The sequence below is a fragment of the Electrophorus electricus genome, chromosome 6 (genome assembly GCF_013358815.1).
Source record: "Electrophorus electricus isolate fEleEle1 chromosome 6, fEleEle1.pri, whole genome shotgun sequence".
NCBI classification, from domain to species: Eukaryota; Metazoa; Chordata; class Actinopteri; order Gymnotiformes; family Gymnotidae; genus Electrophorus; species Electrophorus electricus.
This window is the reverse complement of record NC_049540.1, coordinates 14559224-14578593: the sequence shown is the minus strand read 5'-3', so window position 1 is coordinate 14578593 and position 19370 is coordinate 14559224. Positions and strand designations below refer to the sequence as shown.

Genomic DNA, 19370 nt, shown 5'->3' with positions numbered 1-19370 from the left:
TATATTTCGCAATGCTATTGTCTCCACTGTCAGAAGCTCCTTTCATTGTTGCAGGTCCTCTGTGTAAGTGAGTGCCTGGTGCATGTAGTCCTCCGGATTTGAAGGAGCTGTCTCTGAGCAGCCTATTTTATTGACAGTGCTCTGAACTGCAATTCTGGAAATCTGCTGGAATAGCTCCATGGTAGTGTAGTCACTCACAATGGGTACATTGGGCTTCACTGTTAAGACATCATCTGTTCCTCTTGTATTTGAGGTGTTCATCGTGTTAATGGCATCAGTGGGAGGGGTCAGTGCAGAACCTTCTGTGTTACCATCTATGGGAAAGACCTCATTAGCTGTGGAGTCTGTGATGGTTGACGCTGCATGTGGCTCGGTGGGTTCACCTATGAGGGTGTCATCAGTGCTCTCAGTAACTATGACCGGGATAAGAGTAGCCTTCAAAAAGTCCCGAGGAGTGAGGGAAGGACAGGTGGCCGGACATTCCTTGAACTCCACTACACACAGACTCGCCTCAGTCCTATCTGCTACACACAGACTCGCCTCAGTCCTATCTGCTACACACAGACTCGCCTCAGTCCTATCTGCTACACACAGACTCGCCTCAGTCCTATCTGCTACACACAGACTCGCCTCAGTCCTATCTGCTACACACAGACTCGCCTCAGTCCCCTCCACTACACACACACTCGTCTCAGTCCCCTCAAGATTCTGCCAGTGTAGGGGCTCCAGCATCTCCTGAAGAAGATCAGAGAATCTATATATAACCTCCAGAACGTAATAATAATAATAATATACTGTTATTTTTATTATGGCACCTTTCATACACAGATAACAGCTCAAAATGCTTCATAGTCAAAGCACTATGGACAATAATCTATGAATGCAAGCCATTTTAACTAGGATGGTTTCTGAAACTATATACATTAAACCTCATTTTACAATATAATACATTTGGTCCTAAACACTTACCAGTTCCTGCCCTCCATCAATTTTCTGCACAGCATTGCTTTTACAAGGATTTGGTACACTTGGCCATAACCAGTTCTTGGATCTGGGTAATAGAGATGTGTTTGATATTTAAAGCAGACAGTGATTTTACATTTAAAGGGGACCTGTTATGTTGTGTATTTTTCCCTTTCTTGTAGTGTTGGATGGGTGGAACATGTAGGAGTGGAACTGCTCTGATGGTTGACCATTCAGAACATAGTGGGGCCCTCTGACTAATCAGATCTATGTTCTGACCAATCAGCAGTGGGGCTGAAAGACAACAGAGCTCTGACAGAGCATTTCAGACAGAGGGTGAGATTTACAGTATGAGAAAAGTAATGTTTTTAGAATATTTAAGCATGTAAATCTATTCTTGTAAATCCCAAAAATAAAATTATGAACATTGAAAATCAGCATAATAGGTCCCCTAAACTGTATACTAAAATTATTTCTCAGAGCCAAATGAGACTTTACCTCTGCAGAAATCGACAACAGAAATGAACAGCCAGTAATAAAGTGATTATCCCCCCAATGACTCCTGCCAACATTCCATCCATAGACATAGAATCTAGAAAAGATAGACGTTCAGTTACAATATTTGCTGACAGTTGGCTGACCATTTTTGCTGATGTGTAATATATAATAATAATACTGTTCTAACAAGAACAACAACAAAAAAGCCTTGACAAACCACTGGCACATTTTCAACACCAGCTGATATTCTGCATGATAAATGAGGCAAGGAAACCTCTTCTACAATGGGACATTGAACCTTACCGATCCATTGTGCTTCTTTGTTTGTAGAGCAGTAAATTATATGAAAAATCGAAGGACAAGGAATCAGATAAAGATTGAGAGGAAGGATTATATTCTCTATGGAAGATTCAGTGAATTTTCCCTGGTACAGTCATGCATCCTGCAATTCAGGGTTAGCAAACTTAAAGCCTCCATGATCTCACTGGAAGGCAAGAAAGCTATTTCTCCTTCCTACTAATGTGATCAGTCAGGACAGAATTTGCAAGACACCTTTTGCAGATCAGGGCTGTTGTGCCTTCCAGTTCCTATTTGTCATGGTAGATCGGTACCCAAAGGGGGGGGACACGCTCCTACCGGACCAGAACCGTGTCACGCACTTTCCTCGCTCACAATCACCTGTCTTCTGACAGGGTACACCTGCATCTCACTGACCTGCACACGTATTTATACACCCACAGGTTCGGAAGGACGGCGCTGCACATTAGTAGTTGAACTACGCGAGCCTACTGGAGAGATGCTACTCCGCTCCTAAGGATCCACTAGACTCGGAAACGCTACTCGGAAAGAACTTGTTAATGGAACTTCGCCTCTCGCTTCCTCTCTGCCGCCCTTGTCACACTTTTTCAGTATAGATAGGCCTTGACATTGCTGAGTGACAAAGGAGGGAGACTCAGCATGAGTTTCCTCCAGAAGGCAGAAGGAACTGCAATTTGGATCACTGGATCAGGTCTGGTTAGAGTTTTAGTTCTGAGAACCAGTTTTGGGAAATGTGGTAATTGGTGGGTAGACCCTAAAAGATTAAGAACACACCCAGGGGCTTTGTGTCGATGTGCAAAGGCTCATTGCTTAGACCCTCTCCTGCAGCTGTGTATGCAGATAGCTGCACACTGTACATAGTTCTGCTTTTCAGATTCAGCAACTTGTAGCTGCTCACACTGGGTTCCACTGTGACATCTAAAAAGAAAAAGAAGTTGGGAAAATATCACTGAACATCATGTTCAGGCAAAAATACTTTATAATAACAGATGGATAGCCTGTTCATTGTTACTAATGACATTGTTGTTTCAAACCACAGTGGGTGAAAGTTTAAAAGAAAGAGGGGAATGTATTTGAAGAAAGAGGAGGGCTAAGCAGGAAATCTTATAATTCCTGACAGAATTTGAATAAGCTTCCAAAAGTGCAAAATAACACCAAAGCACAAGAGCATCACAGTCAAGGTCACAGATGGTACATCACCCTGACCAAAGTGTAATTGCTGAATATTCTGTACGCTGTACTGAATAAATATTTAAAGAGAAGCATAGATTCTGTTCTTTTAGCTCTGTACTCTAGCACATTATCAGAAATTTGTAAAAACTTGTTAAATGTTAGCAAAAAGTAAATTAAGTTGTTTACCACTATATGGGGGACCACACCAGACTGACATGACACCTTTTTATTCATACTTATTCATGTTAATATGCTGCAACAGATCAGAACGGAATTTTACAGTGCCTTGTAAAATTGCACTCACGTTTTCCACTCTGGTCAGGCACATTGATGTATCGAATAATGTAGCCTTGCAAGAAACCACGCAGGTCCACCTCAGACACTGGATTCCATGTAATCACAAAGGAACTGTGGGTAATGTTATAGATGCTGACATTCCCAGGAGCAGCAGACGGTGCTGACAAAAGACAATGTGAATAAATCAGGGTAAGTCAACTCAGGGTGGCCACGCATCACTATTGCAATGTACTGACATTATGCAACCATAATACAATACAATGTTCATTTCACTTCAACTACAGAGTGTGTGAGTAGGATAGGTCATGGTCATGGCATATATGAAATGGAACTGACTTCCTTCCAAGAGGTAGGCCTGGGTCCTGCCATAGGTGTGCTCACTGTTGTTGGCGTCCTTCAGGTTGCAGGTGTCTTTATATGGCCTGACATGCAGCAAAAAGTGGTATCTCTTATATGGCTGAAATAATGCTGCAAACCACACAAATGAAAATGCATGAGAGACAGGTGAGGGCACAGTTCAGCAGAGGCAACACAATTCAGTGCACTACATAAGAAGGATAAATAATCTTTAAATGAGGATTAGATGAAGCAGAAGGAGGAAGACCATGTACCATTCTCAGTTCTGACTTCATGGTAGCTCTTCTTCTGATAGAAGGACATGTATTTGGGTTTTTCTCCCATCTCCCACCATTCTACCAAATAGCAGTGATACTTTTCTGACAGCGAGCTGTTCCATGAAAGGTTGAAGCTGTCATTGCTGTTCATGGTAACATTAAACGCTACACCCCAGTCTGCAGATACCAAACACATTTCATAGATTTTATGCTTGCTGGTACACCTTTCTGTGGTTTTGGCACTGCCTGAATTTGAGCCAAATATTAATTTTATGAGCCTGAATAGACACAGAATAATTTTATTAGGCATAACTGCTTTAATGATTAAGACCAATGGGCAAGTGTTAGCTGAATGCATTTAATATTCATTTGCACTGTAAACACACTAGCAATGCATACTGTTATGAGCATTGTAATAATGGATACACTTGTATAAAATGCATGCAGATATATATGCATAATATATCCAGACAACACTTGCTATGTATCACAAAAGGGGCCACCAGAAACATGACAGCCAACAAAACAAGTTACCATCAGTCATCTTCTGAGTATAGACAATTGTTCTGGTATCTTTAGGCCCAGCTATGCAGTGAATGTAGCCTATACCTTGGCAACTCAGTGTAAGAACCATATAGCCATGTGTTTCTAACAAAGTGGCTGTGGAAAGAGGGAAACATATACCACTTTTATCTTCCATGTCGTCTACAAGTACGTGTGCAGCAGGTGAAGAGCCAGCTTTGTTGAAGGCACTGATGCTGATGTTGTAAGCAGAGTAGCATAGAACCAGAGTGACGGTGGGAGATTGGAGAAAGTAACTGCTTATTACGGCAGGTTCTCCAGATGCCTTCTGAATTGTTACATTATAACTTTCCACTGCCTCCCTGTCCACATACTGAAAATAGGAAGCAGGTATTAAAACCATAATCAGCTGTCTATAACAGCAGGAAAGGTTATGTGCGGAATGTATACATTTTCATAGTGGTCAGAGAAAGTGGGAACTCCCCAAAATTACTACTTTACGATTTAAACCTAGGAAATTTACAGCCATAAATAAACAGTGATGCAGGGTCTTGAGGGTGTAAACAAGGTGGAGGTTTTGCTAAGGAATACATCTTCACCACTATCACATTATATTTGAATGACAATGAATGACTTGCAAATTGAATAAAGAGGTTATTTCACCCGAATATGCAAGCATTTGCCAAAATGTTAAATATAAACAAAAAACAGAACAAAATAGCTCAGGAGGGAGGGAATGAAAAATTTTGGAAGGATTCATTTAAAATGGTCAGTTCTGAATCAAATGCTGCAGGGACTATGAAAACCACACTCAGAAGCAATTCTATGGGAAAGAAAGTCTCATGCAAGCAAAAATCGAAGCAGGTGAAAAAGAAATAGAGGAGAGTGAAGATATATAAGTACCTCCCACGTTATGATTACTATCCTCTGTCCAGAATGGATGAAATGAGACTGACCTGGGACTTCTTTTATGTCTGGTGTGCCTAACAATTCTGTTTTGAGAACAAGAAAGAAGTTAAGCTCAAGTATCCTCCAACAATATATTCTATTAAACAATCAGAAAGTATTCAGTAAATGTGTTTGATTCAAAGTGTTTTCAGTGTTAATCACTCTAGATATACATTATATGGACAAATGTATTGGGATACACCTCTTAGTCATTGAATTCAGGAGTTTCATTCAGCCAAACCCCATAGAATCAAGTGTATAAAATCAAGTGCCAAGCCATGCAGTCTGCCTTTCCACACATTTGTGGAATGGGTGATTCTAAACAGCTCACAGCATTTGAGTGTGGTACTGTAATATGATTCCATCATTGAAACAAGTCAGTTCATGAAATTGCTTCCCTCTGAGATATTTTACAATCAACTGTAAGTGGTGATATTGAAAAGTAGAAGCGATTAGGAACCACAGCAACTCCACATAAAGACCACATAAAGTTACAGAGTGGGGTCACCTAGTGCGGAGGTGCATAGTGTGTAAAGGTCTCTCTGACTCAATAAGTTCCAAAGCTCCTCTGGTGTTAACATCAACATAAACACTGCACTGAGAGCTTCATGGCATGGGTTTCCATGGCCAAACAACTGCATGTAAACCTTACATCACCAAGCACAATGCCAAGCATTGGATTGAGTAGTGTAAAGCACGCCCCCACTAGCCTCTGGAGCAGTGGAAGCGTGTTCTGTGGAGTGATGAATCACATTTCTCTATCTGCCAGTCTGATGGATGAGTCTGGGTTTGGCAAATGCCAGGAGAACATTACCTGCTTGACTGCATTGGGCCAACTGTAAAGTTTGGTGGAGGATGGATAATGCTATTTGGTTCTTTTTCATGGGTTGGATTAGATCCCTTAGTTCCAGTGAAGGGAAATCTTAAGATTCAGCATACCAAGATATTTTGAACAAATTCTATGCTTCTGTCACGATTAGTCCCTCCCAGCTTCCATGTTCTGTGTTTTCCCTGTCTTGTGTATTTTAGTTCCATGCCATAGTTTCGTTTTCTCCACCTCTCCTTTGATTGCTTACACCTGTCCCTTGTTTCTACCTTGTTAAATTCATGTATTTAAACCTTGTCGTGTTCCCAGTGTCTTTGCTGTTCATTGCATGTTTAGTCAAGTGGTTGTGTTTCTTTGTACTCCATGTCTTTGTGTTTCATAGCCTGCTTCCCCTGTTTGCCTTCGTGTGTTTTGTTTGTTGACTGGACCTCACAGAGCCATGACCAACTCCATATGAATGCATATGGATTTAGAATGGGATGTCATAAAAGCTCCTGTAGGTGTAATATGTAGGTGTCCCAATCCGTTTGTCCATACAGTGTATTATAAGTGACAAAGTTTAATAAATATATTAAGATTATTAATTGAGATAATTTTCACTTGAAAGCTTGTACAGTGTTGTGGAATAATTTTGGAATGAGTTCGATAGCAATAACCTCACCTTGTGGAACTCTGATGACCTCACCCGGGGGACAGTGAGGACATTCTCTAGTGAGACACTGTAGTTGCATCTCATAGGACACAGAGGAAGTAAGATTCCACACAACATAGTCCTTGCTGTTCTGCAACTGCACCTACGGTATAAGGAAGTGGCTGACAAAGTATTCAAACACAGAAGAAATCAAAGCGTCACTCACAAATCCATCCTACCAGATTCGACTTTTCATATCATTATCCACAGTGTTTATGCAGGAGTAGGGTTGTCTCTTGCTGATGTAAATCACAAAACAGATTTTAGACTAGCACTCTCAACTCATAGGTGTATGTAAGCATTATAATTACCACTTTCCACTTTGTGGTGTTGGTCTCCTTGTATTTCAGAGAATAGCGCTCTAAATGACTAACTTTGTTATCCCACTCAGCTGTAACCCTCATTTGGCCAGAACTTCGCTGAAAATGCACATTTTTAGGTGGCTCACAATGTACTGAAATACAAGAAACCAAAAATTAGAATAATGAAGATAAAACTGGAAAACACAAGTACTATATAGTTTTATATAATATTTTATTCATATCCTATTCAAGTTCAAGTTTGGTTTATTCGTCACATACATAGTCATACACAGTATAACTCGCAGTGAAATGGTGGAGAGTGCTCTGTCCAAACTGAGGAAAATTCATTAGTTAATTCTACTAATTCTACGAAAAAAAGGAGTTTACTCATTAGTTCAGGAGAACTGCTGAACTTTGTGATGATGCATCTTTTGTGATCATCACTCTCAGCTATGGCATATATAGTCACATTTCTTTTAGGTCTCAGAGAAAATGAATCTGACTTTTTTTTTTCCATACATGACCTCCTGAAACAGAAAAGAAATTTCTATTACAATGTTTCACAGTTGATGCAGCAAACAGTGACTCATCAAGCATGAAAAAGACACCAACAATCTTGAAAATGTGAAGAAATTTGTGATAAAGAGCTAAACTGTGCAAAAAAGCTGAAAGGCTCTGTGTAAACTGCAAATATTTCCCTCCATTTTCAAACGCATTTAGTGCCTGACAAACTAGCTAAACAGACACATGGTAATAGAAAAACAAATGAGAACTCAAGATAGCCTCTCATAAAAACCAGTTCAAAGCACCCACCCACCCCTACACAATGTGTCCAAACTGAGCCCTTCAGTACAACATAAACCAAAGAGCTCCAAGGATGTTTGTCCATAAAGTTTTTAATGTGCCAATTTTCAAGATGTAAATATAAATTGACTGCTGTACTAATAACAACTTACTGCTCTATTAAGAAAACATATTCGCTGTATCCCTCAACATTCCACTGGCAGGTGTAGTCCATGACTGTTGACTCCCCCAGAACCCTCGGTGAGCATTTCAATTTATTTGCTTCAGGGATTAATAGTGACATACATATACTAAGACATTTAATTTATTGAAATGTGGACTGATTTATGCAAATACAAAAATGATAAAAGTATACTGTTCTTTGCTAATAGGGTTTTTGCCCAAATCAGATCAGCACTAAGTCAACCTCTGATAGCAGGCTTTAAGGATTATACAATTCTAGACATTAATGCAATATCATATGTGCTATGCTTTTAAAGGGAAAAATATTTTTACCATAAATACAATAGAATAGGGTATTTTCAGCACATTTAAACGCCCAATGAAATCAAAGGAGGATGTGCAAGGTGTTTTCAATAAGCAGCCTTCTTACCTTCAGTGGCGCTGCACTGTTTCTCACATAAGCTTTTGTTATTGCATGTGCACAACACTAGAAAATAACAAGACAACAACAAGGGGTCAAATGATCCACACATCTTAATCCATTGTTAACTAGTTTACACCTTTCAATGATACAAGGAACAACATTATTAATCCACATTTATGTACACACTAGAGGAGATCACACCATACTGTGAAAAATGTCGATAAAACAAGCCAGACAATTTTGAGTGACCTAATGAGGCAGTATTTTGAATACAGAAACAATTTTTAGTGGAATTCTTATTGGATCTAATGAAACCTAGCAAAGAAAAAACAATGCTTGTAAAGACATGGAGAGAAAGATCAGGCCCATACCAGAGGAGATGCATCAAGTATTCTGAAAGATTTATGAAGATATCAACGCATTTCTCAATAATATCTACCTTCCAAAATTAACTGAAGAACAAAAAAAACCTTGAAGTCCCCTACTTTCAACAATATTTTCAGGAAATATGTTCAAAAATCAAAGACAAAGAATATATATATATATATATATATATATATATATATATATATATATATATATATATATATATATATATATATATACCATCAATTTCAGATTTTACCAATATTCATTCTTCAAACTCTTATCCAAAATGAATAATGAATAAATGAAATGTATAAATACCCAAACCTAACCCACAATTTTCTGTGCCAATGAGATAATGGGAATAAAACCTTACAGTTACTCCCATTGTAAAAAATACATTTAACTTGACTAACAACAACCTTGTACAATATAAAGTAATTCACAGAGTACACTACACTAACCAAACTGATCTAAAGTGGTTAACTGGAAATCAAGGAAAAACATTCCTATCACTGGAAAAACTTACTCGCAGACCATATATCAGTGGCCAAGCTCTCAGCATCTATCAAAAACAAATCTCCTGAAATCCACATATCCTGGCAGCACTCAGTAACCCTAGTGATTCCTCAAATAGCCAGCAATTTCAAAAGAATAACCAAAGACAACACTTAGTATTACCCCATATTACCCCCCACACATGCATGAACACACGGACACACAGACAAATCTATAAGACAGCTGTTAGCTATTGTTAAACACACTAATATTATTTTCTTTTTGTGTACCTGTTTTTTAATCTTGTATTATCACTAAGTTATTGAATAATTACTATAACGATCATTACTGCTGTTATTATTGTTGTAATTCTTCTTCTTATTATTATTATTGTTGATGATGTTATTAGTGGCAGTTTTTGATAATTAGTGTTACGACTGCACACACACACACGATGGACAGGATGCAATTGCAAGAGGTTTTATTGGTGAAACTGAACAGATTAGAGGAGTTAGGCAGGTAATCGTTGTCAGGTCTCTCCGAGGTCAATAACACAGGGCAAAGTCTGGGAGGTGTCCAGGGATCAGGCAGGAGACGAGGTCTGAAACACAGGCAGGAGTCGAAAACCAGGAAGATAAACATGCACCTCGAATGCTCAGTATGCAACATAGGGTTGGCAATACTTTGCGAAGTGAATACGAGGGGGTGCGCTTAAGTAGGGGGCCAATAATGATGAAAATAGTTATCAGGTGTGTACTAGTATTCTGGTGAACCAGATGAGCAGTGTGTGCAAGAAGAGGTAGGCGTGGCAGTGAGGGGCTGAGTATGGTTCTGGAGTTCGTAAGAATTAGAACCGGGCGGTGGGGTGGAGACTGAGGTCAGAGGTGCCATTAGAGGCCCTTGTTGATTGACACCTTTCAACCTTATTGTTTTCCAATTAATCAGTATTAATCAATGCATGAAGTCAATGTGTTATGTCATTCAACATTTTATTTATTTATGTCAGCCTAAGTGCCTGTTAGAATAAAGGCCTATTCACGTGAGATACTGTTTTTCTGAATGGATGTGATTGTAATATAGTGGAATGTTCACATCAAGTTTGATGTATTTTTAAAACACTTTTATATTGTTTCAGCTTTCATAAATGTGTGGCAAAGATTTCACCATGTTTTTTAACATGATCAACTAAACAAAACAAATAAAATATAAACATGCAGGCTTTTCATAAAGTAATGAAAGGTAGCTAGCTAATACTTTGTAGATGTACCCAGGTATGACCAGGCTTGAATACATTTAGATAAAACAAAACAAAAGACTAATAAACAGTCCCTATGTATTATAAAGGTGTGTTATGGTCCTCCGTGTATTTTCTTGTGGAAACAAGTAACAATAAAATTTGTCATATTACAAATAGGTTTATCTATAACATATAGATTTACAGACTAAATAACTAAGTACATTTTCTAAAGTAAGATCATCATTTGACATATTATGGATACTTGATGCTGGGCATGGATGATGACATAAATATGGAAGTACCTTGGCAATTGGCTGCCACCATAGGTTTGGAAAGAGAGTGAGAAGGGAGTGGTTTTCAGTTGGTTGTAATCTGTAATCTCAATGTAAATTGCTACTCACTGCTTCTTTAATATCATGATATACTGACTCAGGAACAAGGGTTCCCACTTCTGGCTCAGGAGCATGGGTTCCCTCTTGAGTCTTGGTCTTTCTGACCAGAGAGTAAATGTCAGCACTGCCTTGCTCACTAGGGATCTGGACCCAAACATTTGTAACCCTACCAACTGTCCTTTTGATTCCATGTCTTCTAGATTGCTCCAGACCCCATCGCAAGACCTGCTCCCTTTCATCACTTGCATCTGGAATGATTCCTTGTCATCAGGACAAGGTCAAGGGCCTTCAAAACAGCAAGGGTTATAGCTTGACAGCTTTGCCATCTGCATTTACAAACCAGCATCACTTCTGCCTTTTCTTTCTAAAACTCTTGAATGTTCTCTTTACAAACAACCATCTGTCTCTAATATACAGTCTGGGTTTAAAGCTGCACAGTCCTGTAGCTACACCTACACCTGTAGCTGTTACTGAGAAGCTGCACATTACTACATCAACCATGATGTCACTGGTCCTGATACGCGTTTGACCACAAAGTCCTCCTGTTCTCTGGATCCCACTAGAGATCTCTTCATTCATGAATACTGGATAACCAACTATCATTCTCTCCTCATATTGCTAATTTGACTTGGACATTCCTCTTCAGCAACATCAGAAAAATCAAACCATTTCTCTTCCACTCAGGTGCTTGCTCAGTACCTTGTCACCTCAAGACTGGACTACTGCATCTCGCTCCTGGCAGACCCTCCCCTCTGAACCATCAGACCCCTGCAACACATCCAGAAAGCTAGCAGCTGCACAGATTGTTTTCAACCTCCTGATGTTCTCTCACTTCGCACCACTGCAACATTCCCTCCACTGGCTCCCTGGAGCAGCTCACATCAGATTCAAAGCACTGACACTTGCCTACAAAGCCATAACTGAACCAGTTCCCACATTCCTAAAGGCACTAATCAAACTGTTCTGCAACACACTGCCTTCAAGCCTCAAGTACTGCTCAACTCAAGCCACCATCCCTCAAGACTCAAAGACGACATGCATAAACACACCTCATGACACCCAGGTGGCGGAATGAACTTCCACTGGTTGTCCATACAGCTGAGTCACTGGTGGTCTTCAAATGAAGACTAAGTCACCAAGCTCTTAAATAGAGTTATAATTACATAGTGACAATTTTAAAAATAATTAAAAAAAATTAGAATTTATTGCAAAACTATTTCAGTGCGGATCCAACACTAATAAATAATGAGCCTTTTGAAAAACCTTATAGAGAAATGTCTGATAAGCTGGCAGTAACTGATGTAAGGGTAAGGGACTAGACAGCTGGAAGCAGTAGAATTGCATGAATGCTATAATACAGCTGTCATCTCATCTAGCTGAGGTTTTAGTTGTATTTAGCTGCATGTAGTGTTTCTGTTCTATCCTTCAGATGTTTTTCTGTAATCAATGTATGGGTTATTATTATTTTTACAATAATGTAGCATTGGAACAAAAAGATCGAGAACCAGCACAAACGTAATGGGAGGGGGGATAACAAATGACAGACCTACACAAAGACGATAACACTCTAAAAATGCTAATAAACTGAAGGAGACAGACCCAGCTCAAATGCATTCACACAATCATCCTCTCCTTTCAACAATATTTAACACAATTTTTTTGACTAGTTTACAGGCTACAGGGAAGTGTACAATATCCTGGGAGACCTCACTGTGCCCTCCCCACCCTCTCTCTCTGTCTAGTGGCATGTCAACACAACACACAACACCTTTAATAATGAGACTAAATTAAAATTCTGCACTAAAGACTTGACAGTCAACTTATACCTGTAACATGGTGGCCCGAGTGTCGCAGGGCATGGAACAGGACGCACAGACTCTCTTGGCATGGATGAACATTTAATTACACAAAACAAAAGACAAGAGCGGCACTTACGTATTACAAACGATAAACACGAACACAACATGGTCAACATTAAACAAACACGATAAACAAAGATGCATTTAACAACTACGAAAAGACCATTTAACATTAACATGCTACATAGACCACAAAATAAAATTATGAACACTGAAAAGGAGTATAATATGTCCTCTTTAAGAATGGCTCTAGTCACACGTGAGGCATGAGGCCCTTGATCATGTTGTTAGTTTTCAAAACTAGTTAGTTGGTTGCCCATGTTATCGGTTATTTTGCTAAATTTGGTCATGTGTGGAGTCATTATTGTCATTGTTTTATTTGTTTGCTTAGTTTGTGTGTTACTTTGCCTTAACCTAGTGTTTTCCCCTGTTTTATTTGCTTCCCTTGTTTAGTTTCCCTCGTTTATTAAAGAACCTCCTGCATTTGCATTCTGCTTCTTGCCTCGTCCCTGCAAATGCGTTACAAAAAGGTATTGTTTCTGTACATTTTTCAGCCCTACCAGAAAATATTAGTCACTACAGTTAATCTTCCCCCAAATTGCATTTTTATTACCTGATTAACATTATGTTCTGTCCACTACTCAGAATGAAACATACAAACAGACCATGCCTTCATAAGTCCCTATCTTGACTACCATATTGGTTTTCATGCCACTAGGTAAGTAAATAAATAAAAACTACTTTGAACAAACTTTGATTTGGCAAACAACACGAAAGCAATTACTATGTTAACTGACAATCAGTTTATTTAAAATTATGAAGGGAAGATATGAAATTTCATGTCAGAAATTGAGAACTTCTAAATTGTAATACAGTTACATTACAAATGAAAGGAGTTATAAAATCGATGGGTTCCTATGGAGGGATGAATGAAAGAACAGAAGGGGTGATTAGATGAAGGATAAGGATGAAGTGCTGTTTGGTGATTGGGCCTAGTAGATCAATTAGTATAAAAATTTAGTGCTTTTAACTTTAAAACTGAATGAGTATCAAAGTCAATAGATTCCAATAGGAGGATGGTGGTATGAAAAAGGAAAAATAAAGAAAGAGTGGAGAAAAATTGATGTGTAGTTATATTAGAGTAGTCTTACTAGGTATACTAAAGCTGGTGGTTATGGAATTTAAGGCATAGGAGTTAGAAAGCAGTGAAAAATGAATTGAAGTCAATTGGATGAAAATTGAGGAATGAAAAAAAAGTAAGGATGAAATGAGGGATAGAAGCAAAGGATTACTTTAACAAAAAAAAAACATTTAACCAACTCCTCCAGGTACAGGACAAGGACTTTGCTAGATCCCTGTTCTTTAGACATCCCATTGATCGACAACACCTCACTCAAATTTCATCTTCAAATGATCTGATAATCCTAAAGGTTCACATACTTTTGCTACTCACAGATATGTTATTTTGGATCATTTCCCTCAATAAATAATTTTTGTCTCATTGTTTGATTTGATTGGCTTTATCTACTTTTAGGACTTGCGTGACAATCTGATGATGGGTAAATTTATGCACAAATATAGAAACTTCTAAAGAGTTCACAAACTTTCAAGCACCACTGTGTATAAGCTATTTTTTCAGCTTTACTTCTCTAAAACAGAAAACAGAAAATTTATGAAACTTATGTAATAAGATGACAACTCAAAGCTATTAAATAAAAATTTCAACTTCTCTGGTCACACACGCATGTGCTACCTACCTATATATACTCCCACTATATTCTCTAGTTTCATTAACAGAACACCCAGGTTTGACCGTACCCAAAAGAGTACTGTGAAACCGAAATAGTGTTTCGAAGAATTTTTTTCTTTTGATGAAGTTTTGTTACCTTGTGTTGAAACAACTCGGAAAACTAGTTATAACGTATTAAATATTATTACTTATAATAGTTAAATATTAGGTCAAAATAAGTATTAATGATGCAACGTATGTCTATAGCTATAACAGTTTATTTTGCGGAAACAAAACAATTAAATATGTAGAAACATGACTTAGCCATTTACCCACGTTTAGACTTAACCTAGTCTATATTAGCCTAACTACTACATTGAACTTACCTGCCGAAACGTAAAGGACAGTTAATGACCAGGTCCATCCAATCAGGATTACTATAGAAATATTTTTCAAAATCAATAGTTACAAGTCAGCTAATAAATCATCATTAAAACATTTAATATTGAGCAGGAGCAGCATTGCTGAAGTCTGAGTTCACTGCTCTATGAAAATAATAATGTTAATTGAAATGGCAAACGCACCATAAGAAATGGAGACCGTTGTGCGAACACACATTTTTGTTCGTTTAGAAGCGACGTCTCATTTGAGGTCAAACAGCCTACTATCAGAGAACAGCGAGTTAGAGGGGAAATCCGTTCCCATACTTTCCCGCACGTCAACAGAATAAGCCACCCACTTTTGGACAGTTTTGAGACACCTAACGTCAAGGGTACAACCCTTTACTAGTTAATTAAACTCTGGCCCCGTTTCATGACTATTTTGAAAACACCCTGGAGAACTTCCCGTCACGACTCTTGAAAGCGTATCTTCTGCGTCATTCGCAGTGTTTCGAGGAGCGGATTTGTCTATCAACGCAGGTACAGTAGGGACGGACGATACAGCGCAATGTTTTGACTGCATTATGTACCAAGGATAGCATCCTGATAGCAGTATCGATACCGATCTTTATTTTCTTACAATGAGAATTAAAAATTAAAAATTAAAAAAGAAAGGTTATATACATCGGAAATTCTATGCACTATCATAATGCACGTTACATAATCAGACAGAAATCTGTTTGTATAATGGAAGGTGAAGGTAGAAAGAGATATTCCTATATATTATACAGTTATTACAATAAAAAGGTAATGAAACCACTAACACAAAAGCAGTGTTTTCAATGGGATGTAATCCCCATGCTGCTAAAAAATAAACATCTCAGGACACCTGACACTGAACAAAGCAATACATGTCATATGTCTTACAAACACTGTCATGTTTGTCATCTATAAATGGCAAAAAAACAAACAAACTTAGATGTAGAAACAAAATGTAAAATTTTTCTGTCCTAAAATCTTTACAATATTAATTACAGTTTAAAGTACACTCATTTCATTGGTTTGAAATGGAAATTGCATCAGATAAGATTAGTTCATCCTCTTAAGCCTAGTTTCAATTACCTGATCCTTTCTTAAGGGTCATCTAATGAACTTCACGTAAGCCCTTAAAGTAATGGAACAGCCTGTAAGATGGTAAAGCTAATCCGCCCAGAGAAACATGGACCAAGGTTAGATAAGGGTAGCTTGTCTCTGTTCAACAGAGAGCAGGAATAAAATGTTGGAAGTTGTGTGTGGAGGTGTGTGTGTGCATTTTGTTTAGTAAAGCAGAGGCTCCAAACACATCAGCAAGGCATTTCAATGACATCAAACTGCATGTTGTCTAGGAAATGTATAGACACAAACAAATATTTACAGTTCAGACTCTGGCCAAAAAGGGCCCAAGCAAGCTTCTTTGTGGAAGTTACACTTCCTGAAATCTAGAATAGCTTACAATTATAGGTTTCTGAATTGAATTCCCATACTGAATGGTGGGTCAGCCATAGTGGAACAACAAGGTTGGTAGTATAAGCTATGTGAGTTTATTTATTGGTTGCTTTTTAAAAAAAATACAGTTATAATTTGGTTACATTTGGTTGCAGCCCTTTTATATAACTTGAGTATTAGAGGACAACACTTCTTCAGTCATTGTATGTAGGAGTATTGCTAATGACAGGCCAAGTATTATTTGCTCAAAACTGAATCAAAAGAAAAGGCGTGCAGACAATTTTAATGCATTACCTAGCAGTGTATTTACACTGAATCTCTAGTTCAATTTCTAAATGCTGATTACATCAACTGCAGCTGCGCAATGCATGATGGTAGTATTAAATTGGTATTCAGTTTCCTTCTGCTTTTGGAAGCCTTTAACCACATATAGAAACACTGAACAGAGTTGAAAACGTTCCTCATGAAGGAAGGTTTCAGAAGTTGTCAGGGTCTCTGGTGGGTTGGGTCTCTGTCAGGGTCTCTGGTCTTGGTTTCTCTGTAAGCAGAGAGGAGCTCCTCTCTGATACTCCTATTTGGTACTTTATGATAATGAAGCCATGTTCCTGTATTTTTGGTAAGATGCTCCATCTACGCACACCTCAGACAAGGAAGAGGTGTGTGAAATGTCAATGTGTGTAACCATGTGTGAGCAGAGTAAATGCATCGTGAAGCACTGAAACACAGAGAAATGAATGTGTTCTTTCATGTGACATATTTCAAGCCATCTTGTACATGCTTTCCAGGAAATTGTTTAGTATTTCAGATTTTGTTCTTTCATAGTGCATATGGTAAATAGAACTCCATTTGTTTAGGTATTTTGAACCTTTTGTACTCAGTATTGAGGCAGCCTTGAGAAAAGGTAGTTTAGCTGGGCTGGAAATTTGCATTGTATCAAAATATAATAACAGAACTGTTCAAGAGGCAATGTGTTAGGTCAAAGCAAATACAGACTCTTGAACACTGCAATACTGAATTATACTATTTTTAGTCAGTTTCAGTTGGTCTGGTGCTGATGTTTGTGATGTGTTCCTTTGGAGCTGAAGTCTGAAGTCTTTCACACGCACACACACACACACACACACACACACACACACACACACACATATACACACACACACACACACAGAGGGAGAGAGAGAGAGAGAGAGAGAGAGAGAGAGAGAGAGAGAGAGAGAGAGAGAGAGAGAGAGAGAGAGAGAGAGAGAGGAAGGAGCATTTTCACACTTCAGAGCCTTTAGGAGGCCTCAGTGTAAAAAAGTACAAAGCTCTATTAATTTCCATAAACTAAATACGCAAGCATATTTTCAGACACATTTGCTCTGGTATATCTCCCATTCAATATAAATATGCATTGAATGTGCATTTTAATATTTTCAGCTACTGATACAGATTTAGAGAACGGTACAGGCAGTATTCAGGTAAAAATTTATGCAAAAGACTGAGAAGACCAATTTGACCATGCTGCACTTATTTGAAAGAGATAAAGGAAAATGAGGTAAAATCAGAGTAGTTTTGATTATGGGAGTGTTGCACTGACGTGTATAGTAGCTGTAATTCCTCACACAAAACAGAACAAAGGACTCAGTGTCATAGATTTAAGGCACTACTGTCACATGGCATCCCTGATAGTCTTCCAGTGCTCATCACTACAATCTAAAGAGCACAGGTTCTATACTAACAAGAGGGCTTGTGGGTAGTGGAGAACATTTTCATAGCAATTTATTTAAATCTATTTTTCCTTATAAGATGAAAGCGAGTGTTGTGTAAGTGGTGCCTAGTATTCATTTACTCTTACCTGGCCTTGAAAGTAAAACCTTAGCTGTATTACCCTTTATTTTGTGACTGATAATCATGGAGAGATATAGATAGCCATGTCTAGCCATCACAACCATAAGTAAAGTTAGTATTTATTAGTTAATATTTCAAGTGGATCATGTCTCACGTCTGATAGTAAAACAAGAAAAGTAAGCTGAGAAATTGATAATATTTCTTTAGAGGGTTGTTTTTCATGGTAAGGGTAATAAAGTCTTAATCAAATCTTTCATGTCAACATTTCACTATGTGACTTAACCTCCCAAAATGAACACACATGAAGATGCAAAAAAGTGATTGTGTGAGATTCAGTCAGGCTCCACTGACAGGAAATTGTGCATTTATTCAAAGGGCCTGGAGAGTCAGTGTTGCCACGCAGTCATAAAATTCCCCACCACTGCTCTTATCAATGCACCAATCAGTGGCAAGTTTTTTTTGTTTTGTTTTTTTGCACCTGTCATACAAAAGATGAAAAGACTACACTGCAGAGATGCCAAAGATAAGAGAGTGTCGAGCTGTTTTGTTTTGATAGAACATTTGGCTGAATGTTATTGCATTCTAGATTACATGGAAGGCCCTGAATCGATCATTTTTTAGAAAGATCCAATGTGGGAAAAAAAAAACACAAAATGAAAAATATTCTGTGTAAAATAACTAAAAGTAACAGGAAAATCAAAAGAACAACAGAACTAGCACAGCAGCCAAACTAAATCATGGAGTACAGCCATGCATGTACATCCATGTCAAGGCATTCTTTCAAGAGAAAAACAATTTTTGCTGTAATAAATTTTTGTTAGTGATTTTATATATTGACATTCAACTACTTACATGCCCAATTGTTTAGCAAAAAATATGACCTCAAATTATGCTAATCATAAAGTGATCACAAGATCCACTACACCACTACCCTCATACCTAGCCAATATCAAAAATCTCATGTAGATATGATATATAGCATAGTATTGTGGCTTTATGGTTTGTTTGGTTTAGTTGGATCCTTGCTAGTTAATTCAATGTCGATTTTGGTT

The 19370-nt window shown here is 38.1% G+C and overlaps 1 protein-coding gene across 2 annotated transcripts; it reads right to left on the bottom strand.

Annotated features, from left to right (window-relative positions):
• Nucleotides 1-27: 27 nt before the first annotated feature.
• Nucleotides 28-15382, bottom strand: LOC113586937 (interleukin-31 receptor subunit alpha). Of its 2 annotated transcripts, XM_027025366.2 has the most exons (16): nucleotides 15208-15382; nucleotides 15010-15060; nucleotides 8549-8605; nucleotides 8109-8217; nucleotides 7540-7679; nucleotides 7162-7304; nucleotides 6821-6953; nucleotides 5289-5377; nucleotides 4548-4758; nucleotides 3861-4040; nucleotides 3586-3717; nucleotides 3257-3409; nucleotides 2554-2697; nucleotides 1462-1555; nucleotides 970-1051; nucleotides 28-735 (listed from the first exon to the last, which is right to left on the bottom strand). In XM_027025366.2, the coding sequence occupies exons 1-16, from the start codon at nucleotides 15239-15241 to the stop codon at nucleotides 43-45; spliced, it is 2445 nt and encodes an 814-aa protein (XP_026881167.2). In that variant the 5' UTR covers nucleotides 15242-15382; the 3' UTR covers nucleotides 28-42. The 2 variants fall into 2 exon arrangements, with proteins under 2 accessions (XP_026881167.2, XP_026881168.2); XM_027025367.2 differs by lacking the exons at nucleotides 8109-8217; nucleotides 15208-15382 and having other exon boundaries at nucleotides 15010-15037.
• Nucleotides 15383-19370: the final 3988 nt, after the last annotated feature.